We start from the raw sequence: 8,366 nt of genomic DNA on the forward strand, positions 1-8,366 counted from the left end.
CTGAATGACTGTGATGAACAGAATACTCCATCAACTCTTTTTATCTCTGTGAGACAGAATCTCACTCTGTTGCCCCCAGCTAGAGCCCTACCATCATAGCATACAGCAACCTCAAATTCCAGGGCTCAAGTGATCCTCCTGCTTCAGCCTCCCAAGTAGCTGGGACTACAGGCACCTGCTGCCCCTCCTGGCTAGTTTTCCTATTTTGAGTAGAGATGGGGTCTTGCCATTGCTCAGGCTGGTCTTGAACTCCAGAGATCAAGGGATCTGCTGGGTTTGGCCTCCCACAGTGCGAGGCATGAGCCACCATACCCAGCCCATCAACTCTTGATACACATATAACATGAGAGAGAAATAGATCTGTGGGGTTTTTTAAAAAAAGTCACTGAGATTTTGGGATTGTTAGGGCAGCATAACCTAGTCTATTCCTCTAATTCAGTGAAAAATTAAAAAATAAGGATGGCGCATATGCAAAATAAAAGATACGTACCTGATGGGACTGGTTGGGAGTGGAGGAAAACGAGATTGAAATTACAACCAGGACAATATTATGAGAAATTTAGATACCAAGCTGAGAAATTAACTTGAACCTGTAGGTCTGGATCCAGAGAAGTTAGAGTACAAGACGTGGGTAGCTGTGGACAGGAAGTGCAGGTTGGCTATGCCACCCCAGCCAGGTGTGCTGCACTGGGATCCCGGGAAATGTTTCCTTGTCCTTGGGCAACTATCTCCTTGTCAGTCCTACCTCCCTATATCTGACAGGGGACACTTTTCTTAGGCTAGACTTTTTAGGTCCACAGCTTGTTTTTACCATCAGTATTTGAAAAATGAAATCTTTTGGGTTCACCTATGCTTTATCTCCCATTCATTAAATCCAAAATTGGAACTCTGTCTTGCTGCTCTGGATTTTTTCTGCTCCATGTTCCTTTCCAGTCTTATTTCTCATTACATTCCCCCATCTCTTACGTTCCTACACACCCTACTTTCCAGCAACCCAGAGTGCTCAGTGCTGCCCCAGATGTCCTGCCTCTGGGACTTGACTTGCTGTGCTCTTGCCCCCAAAGGTCCCAGACTGGGACGTTTATTCTCGTTAAAACCCCACCCATCCTCTAAGGCCTAGCTGCTCATTCAAAGGATGTCATATTTTTTTCCTTGATGCTTCCCCTCTCAAGACAGGATTAATCTCTGACTTGTCTTGGCTCCTTTTTCTCTCTTAGGACTGTCACCTACTGAGCTGTTGGTTTATGGGCATCTGTGGACATGGCTAGACCCAAAGGTCCCTAAGGGCAAGAACTGGCCTCAGCAGGCCCTGTAATACTGAGCAGTGCTGTGGACACATAGGGCATTTTTAAATGAATTGATGAATGATTTTTAAAATTGAATCTTGAAATTGAAAGCTTTTAAATATTCCCGGAAAGCTTTGTCTCCTTTCCCTGCTTTGCTCCTTCAGAGGCGGTCTGTAAAGTACATATTGTCTCCTACCACATCTCCAACACCTCCCGATTTAGCACCAGCTCCAAGTGTCCTTTACTTGTAGATTATTTTCTTTCAGATAGCGATGAAGATGTTTAGTTAGAACATAGTGAATAACAGCTCCCTCGGAAGGCTACGGCTTGGAAATAAGCAGAGGATAAACATCAATGGGAATTAATCGGTCTTCAGGAGGCAGGGAAGGTGGAGAGCTGTAGAAATGAAAGGAATGTCAGTTAAGTGATTACGAATGTGTACCAAAGAGAACAGAGTGATGTTTAACTGGGAGGAACGTGCAGCTAATGTGGGAATGGAGAAAAGTCTTAAATATAAATGTTTAGGAAGCCCATGAGACTGTGGAAGTCTTACCATTGAACAAAACTTGGCTGAGGTGGGGAAATGGAGAGAGGGTTAATGGAAAACAAAATAGTCAGACATGAGAGAAATATGATAGCCTAGAAGGCCAGTGTCATTTGGGGCTAGATCGGAAAAGAAATAATTCAAAATTAAAGGAGGGAGGAAGGGAGAATTACTGGAGCTTGGGAAAAACATCATTTTGGTGTCTATGATATCCTCATGTTAGGGCTCTGAAGTTCTCATTAAGCAATATTGATCAGCCCCCTATATTTTAAAGGGTCTTTTTAGACCAAAAAACCAAGGTAATCTCTGTTCTCTTGCCACCTCACAAATCAATTAATGAGTTATTTTTACAGTAAAAGGTTCTGAACTCCAAGAGTTAGACATGAGTAAGAAGAGGTTTTCCCAGACTTTTTAATTTTCTTCTCAGATAGCAGTAAGTTATAAGTAGATCCTACTGGCACTAGTTCCTTGGCTTTCTGCTGATGAGATTTCTCCACTTGAGCTATTTAAAAGAACAGAACTGGAGGCCTACTCTATCTCAGGGGGGTGGGGTAGCTAAGGCAGGTTTGTTCACAGTAAATCTCTAAAGACGCGTCCTGGTCATTGCTGCTTTTTTGTGAGCTGACCTGGCTCCTTTCTCCAAATCTGTCATGAGAAGTAGTGATCGAATACAGTTATAATATTTCTTTACTTGCTCAGGGGCATCAAAAGTGAGCTTTCTGGCTCTGCACCTGTAGTACAGTGGTTACGGCACCAGCCACATGCACAGAGGTTGGCGGGTTCGAGCCTAGCCCGGGTCAGCTAAACAACAATGACAACTGCAACAACAACAACAAAAATAGCCAGCGTTGTGGTGGGTGCCTGTAGTCCCAGTTACTTGGGAGGCTGAGGCAGGAGAATCTCTTAAGCCCAAGAGTTGGAGGTTGATGTGAGCTGTGACGCCATGACACTCTATAGAAGGTGACATAGTGAGACTGTCTCAAAAAGAAAAAAGTGAACTTTCCTTCCTAATGAAGTCATTATAGAGTAGCAAGAATACATAAATTCTGCAGCACATAATGCAAAGACTGTAGAATACCTCATGTTTTTGTCTCTTCTCGAGTTTTAAATTATATATGTTGTCTTTGGGAAGAAAATATCTTAAGCATTACTATACCTTGCTTCCTAAAGACAATTTATAAAGTCGTTCTGGTCAAGATGAAAAAAAAAACATTTTGATAATGTAAATGATGAAGATACTCTTGGCTTGTTTCACAGGATTGTCAGAGAATCCTTTCTCTATCTCTTCAACTAAATGTGGTACCCTCCTTGCATGAAGATAACACCAGCCCAATATCAGCAGGGTTTGACCTGTGGTGATTTTTTCCCATGGAAGTAGCTAAAAGGGGAAGCTATCGTTTGTGTCTGGGTAGAATAAAATTCGAGAAAAAGCATCGCATTGGGAATGCCCACATTCTTGAATGAGGATAGGGTAAAATCTTATTTTGGGTTATTTTTCTTCCTAAGGTTACAATACTTTTAAGATCATTGGAAATGGTTTATGCAATGCGAGCCAATACGTCTCTGCAAGGTTTAAACCGTAAAATGTGCTGCGGCTGAAGTTTTTTTTGTGCAGAATCAAAAGGTATGTGTGAAAAGCAGATCTGGGGGAGGTGTTGGATACATTTTCAAGTTGGATTTACCCCAAAGCAAAATATTTTGATGCTGTTAATATGTATGTTATTCATCATAAGAGACATTATTTCTCGAATTGCTTCACAGTGTGCATTTGAGTAACAATTTAATACTTGATAATTGAGGTAGCCAGATACATATTATTTATGAACCATTTAAATGACCCACACCATCCGCTAAGCAATATATCTGTGGGGGAATAAAATGGTAGATACTTTTGATTGATTAGGCATAGACATTTAAACTGAGATTTAAATGACAAGAAGAAGTGAACCATTGTGTACATGCAGGAAGACCCTTTCCAGGTAGGGGAAGTGGAAAGGTATTAAAGTAGGAGTGAAATTGGTTTGTTAGAGGACCAAAAGGTCAATGAGGCTGGAGTGGAGGTGTCTGGGGAAAGTGGTAGAACATGAGGGGGTGACAGGGTGTAGATCATGTAATACTTTGCAAGGCTGGATGAGGAATTTAGATTCAGTGCTTAATAAGATGGGAAGCTATTAGTATAAATTAGGGGGAAATACTCTGGCTGGTGGAGAATTGTGGATTAGAGAAAGGCAAGAGAAGATGGGGTGGAGATTAAGGCACAGATATTAAGTAGGCCAGGGTACCTGTCCAGGACTGGGGAGCAGTGGAAGGAAAGAGGGTGTGGCGAAAGAAGCCAGAGGAGCAAACAGGCGGGACTGGTCTCTGGTGTAAGAGGAAAAGCATCACGTCTATAGAAACTTTCATTTGCATTCAGGCTGTAAGGACCCTAACCTTAAAAAAAATGAAAACCAGGGCTGGGTGCAGCAGCTCACGCCTGTAATCCTAGCACTGTGGGAGGCCAAGGAGGGTATAGTCTGAGCTCAGGAGTTCAAGCGCAGCCTCAGAAAGAGATAGACCCTGTCTCTAAAAATAGCCGGTGTTGTGGTGGGCCTGTGGTTTTAGCTACTTGGGAGGCTGAGGCAAGAGAATCACTTGAGCCCAAGAGACTGAGGTTGCTGTGAGCTATGACGCCACTGCACTCTATAAAGAGTGATAAAGTGAGACTGTCTCAAAAAAAAAAAATAGAAACCAGTGTTTTCAGATGTTACCAAGGACCCGGATCACCACTGACATGAGCTCTCTGGAGATAGTTCCCTAATCAGGGGACTCCTTTACTTTTTTTCTACACTGGCTTCTTGGATGCCAGGGGCAGGTGGTGGCTAGGAAGGGTTCTGGGGGAGGGTGAATTTGCCCTGAATAAAAGCTGAGATACTGTGCACAGTACCTGGGCAGCCTCACAGTTGAAAGGGGAGGAACGGGGAGCCTTAGTTTACTGTGCTGAGGGCCAAGAATTTTACACACCTTCATTTCACTGTACTGCTAACTGTGTGAGGTATCTTTTTAATCCCAGTCCTACCAAACAAAACCAAAACCAAAAACAAACAAAACAAACAAACAAAACAAGCTAAGGCTTGGAGAATTTCTTTATTTTGCTCAAAGCCATGTAACTCCGGGACTGGAACCAAAGTCCTGTTCTCTGCGCTCCCCACAACGCTGCGGATCTGGCCTGGTCTGCTTTCCTCTCTTCTTTTCATTCCATCAAAGAACTCATTGTGGGGAGGGCCGTGCTTTCTCCTTTAACGTGCTTTACTTGACTCCCCACCCCACAGCGTGGCTGCTAAGATGCTCCACAAACGTTGACTGTCTGAGGCCATTCTCTTTTCCTGGTGCCACACAGGTGCTGGGATGGGAGGCGAGGCGGGCCGGGCGGACGGCACCGCTGCTGGGTGGTGGGCAGCAAGGCTCCTGCCTGCGTTGCCCCGAAGGCATTTTCCATTTCCTGGGCCCCTCCCGCTTCCCATCCCTCACCTTTCGCCCCTCTGGCTTCAGCTGAGGCCCCTCAGGGAACATCCCTTGCCTCGGGGCTGACAGCATTTGGGGGCGCGGGGTCCTGTTCTCTTCGCTTTGCAGAGCCTCGTTCCCCGGCGCCGGGAGCCCGGCGGGCATTGACGTCAAGCGCCGGCGAGCGCTGCCTACGGACGGTTGACCCAGGCCCTCCTCCACACCCCCTTCCTTCCGCGCCCCCTCCCTCTTTCGCGCACGGGGGCTCGGCTCACTATAAAAGGCGGGAGCACGGAGTGCCCCGGCAACGACGAGTTTCAGCACCATGGAGAGCCCCCGCCTGCGGCTGCTGCCCCTCCTGGGCGCCGCCCTGCTGCTGCTGCTACCTCTGCTGGGCACCCGCGCCCAGGAGGACGCCGAGCTGCAGCCGCGAGCCCTGGACATCTACTCCGCCGTGGAGGACGCCTCCCACGAGAAGGAGCTGGTCGGTATTCCCCTCGCCGCGGACCCCTCGGGCTGCCGCGCGGTCCCTTCCTTTGCACGCCTGCCCCCCCACCCCACCCCCCATTCCTAGAGTCTGGGCGCGGGGAGCTGAGCCCGGGCACTCGCTGCCTCCCGAAGATCGTCTCGAGCCCACGGGCTCCAGGCAGTCTGGAGAGCGAGCCCCTGGTCCCGGCCCCTCAGCAACAGGAGCCTCCGCGGCTCCCCGACCTGCAGTCAGCACCTGGGAGAGCGCTCGCGAAGTTTCCATCCCTCCAGCGTCCCCGCGGCCCGCGCGGTCCCTTCGCAGAGCGTGTGTGGGTCGGGGATCCTTACAACTGGGGCTGGAAGTGAGCACCTGGGCTGGGCTCGCGGCCAAGGCGCAACTTCGGGCTCCGGGGCGGTGTGTTGCAGATCGAAGCGCTGCAGGAAGTCTTGAAGAAGCTCAAGAGTAAACGTATCCCGATCTATGAGAAGAAGTATGGCCAAGTGCCCATGGTAAGGCTTTGAGGTCACAACGTTCCCACGTTTTTTACAAGAGAAAGCGTGTCTCCTGAATCTTATACGCGACCTTCTCCTTAGCAGGTGGCTAAATAACTCAGGTATGGGGTTTGCAGGGATCTGAATGCCCCATTTGCTTCCACTGCCAGCGCTTACCCCTTGGTCTCTAAGGGCACAAGGCAGACCAGACCAGCCAGTTTGGGGGAACTGAACAGCTGCGCCAGGAACTAGCTCTAGCATCCGTGTGGGAAGGAGCATTTCCTGAAGATGAGCTTTTAGTTTCACTTCGGGAAGAATTCTTTGAGTTGGATGTGCCCTTGCTCCACCAATTTCTTCCTGCTTCCTTCTGGAGCACAGTCTGATTTATTATATTTAGAACTTAGATTAATAAATCTAAGTTCTTTGGTCACTATCTTGATTCAGGGCTGGTCACCTTTCTTGAAAAGTTCCAGGCAAAATACACAGCGGGCGCACATGTACACACACGCACGCACACACACACACACACACACACACACACTTTAGTCTTCCCTCCTGGGATGACAAAGTGGGAAAGTGGGTAACGGGCATTGTGAGAAAGTCTAAGTCTGTTGTTTATTTCTATTTTTTATGTTTTATTTTTCCTTTTCCTTTGGATAAGCAAGAAAAGGAGCTGGGAAACGCTCCCTCCCCCCCCCCCCAACCTGGAAGAAAGTAGGAGGAGGACCAATAATTTAAATTTCTTTTTTTTAAAAGTCCTCTCACTGTAATTATAAGCACAAAGCTCCCCCAGTTTCAGGCCTAACTAAGGCCTCTGGTGAGGGTGATGGGGTCCAATCTTCCCTCTCAGGAGACAGAAATTGCCTGGGAGACGCGCCCCCTGGGAGTCTGGGTTTGTTCCTTCCCGCTGACCACACGTTGCGTTGTTTGCAGTGCGACGCGGGGGAGCAGTGCGCGGTTCGCAAGGGCGCCAGGATCGGGAAGCTGTGCGACTGTCCCCGAGGAACCTCCTGCAATTCCTTCCTTCTCAAGTGCTTATGAAGGGACCCCCGTCCTTCTCCATGCACCCCCAATCCTCCCGCTTCCTCCTCCCCAGCCTACGGGGACCACACGTTCACCCCGGAATCTGGCTTTAGCAACCAAGTCTGCCTTTCCCTCTGAGGGGAAGGGGCTCTTTTCCTGCTGTTTCAAAAATAAAAGAACACATTAGGCGTGACTGTGTGAAGGATAATGCCTTGTATGGTGTTGACACACGTGCAAAGTATTCCCTTTTTAAAAATTTTATTTGTCTGACAAACCCTTGTGTACCTTTGTGTAAAGAAGGAGAACTTTGGTTTGAAAATTGTATTTTTGTATGTGGCATGGCAGAATGAAAATTAGATCTGGTGAATCTTGGTAGATGACATCACACCTGAAAACTAAATCACCCTACGTGACACACATCGAAGCATGTACAAAATATACATAATAAAGTGTTTTTAATAATTGCTCATTGTGCTTTGTTGTTTCTACCTAAGTAATTTAAGTAGGAATGGTGCAATGAATCATGCTGTTGTTTTCAAAGAGAAATGTAAGAATAGCAGTCTATGGGGAGAGCAGCACCTTGGCTCCAAGGAGTTTTGATCATTAATTAGGAGTCTGTCACATAAGCTTTGGTGTGCTTTATTTTTCCTTGGTTGTTGTGACGTGGGCTCTGTGTCGAGGTGTGTGTATGTGTATCTGTGTGTGATGAGACAGAGACGGCTGGAACTGAGGGGATACGGTTTTGTTTATTAAAACCTCTAGCCAGGGAGACCAATACAATGTAATTATTTTAAATTTTAGCGACATTAAGAGCAATTTGAAAAATCAGAGTTTTTGTTTTGGCAACTCCTTCATTAGAAAAATATGCACTGATTTTTTAAAAATTGGGCTCTTTGGGGGTTATTTGTCCAAAGAAGGAAAATTGCTGTATCAAGTGCTCTAAGGGTGTGAGACCCTCTCATTCCTACTAGTAAATATACAAGCATGGAAAAATTCTGTATTTTAGGCACAAGAGTCATTTCTGTAAGTAATTTTGAGAGGCACAAATGAAAAGGGAGGACAAACTCAACTCA

The 8,366-nt window shown here is 46.7% G+C and overlaps 1 protein-coding gene across 1 annotated transcript; it reads left to right on the forward strand.

Annotated features, from left to right (window-relative positions):
- Positions 1–5,506: 5,506 nt before the first annotated feature.
- CARTPT (CART prepropeptide) lies at positions 5,507–7,759 on the forward strand. The gene is made up of 3 exons (XM_003785897.1): positions 5,507–5,794; positions 6,205–6,288; positions 7,204–7,759. Exons 1-3 carry the CDS (start codon positions 5,636–5,638, stop codon positions 7,309–7,311), a joined length of 351 nt encoding a protein of 116 aa, XP_003785945.1. The 5' UTR covers positions 5,507–5,635; the 3' UTR covers positions 7,312–7,759.
- The last annotated feature ends 607 nt before the right edge of the window (positions 7,760–8,366 follow it).

The sequence above is a fragment of the Otolemur garnettii genome, unplaced genomic scaffold (genome assembly GCF_000181295.1).
Source record: "Otolemur garnettii isolate 467f Iridium unplaced genomic scaffold, OtoGar3 scaffold00017, whole genome shotgun sequence".
Lineage (NCBI taxonomy): Eukaryota > Metazoa > Chordata > Mammalia > Primates > Galagidae > Otolemur > Otolemur garnettii.

What these genes read in the sequence shown, in the direction of transcription:
- CARTPT (XM_003785897.1), top strand. Translation starts at nt 5,636, where the DNA reads ATGGAGAGCCCCCGCCTGCGGCTGCTGCCCCTCCTGGGCGCCGCCCTG. An exon ending in CCTCCCACGAGAAGGAGCTG is followed by an intron (nt 5,795 to 6,204) that starts GTCGGTATTCCC and finishes GGTGTGTTGCAG; the next exon opens with ATCGAAGCGCTGCAGGAAGT. An exon ending in AGTATGGCCAAGTGCCCATG is followed by an intron (nt 6,289 to 7,203) that starts GTAAGGCTTTGA and finishes CGTTGTTTGCAG; the next exon opens with TGCGACGCGGGGGAGCAGTG.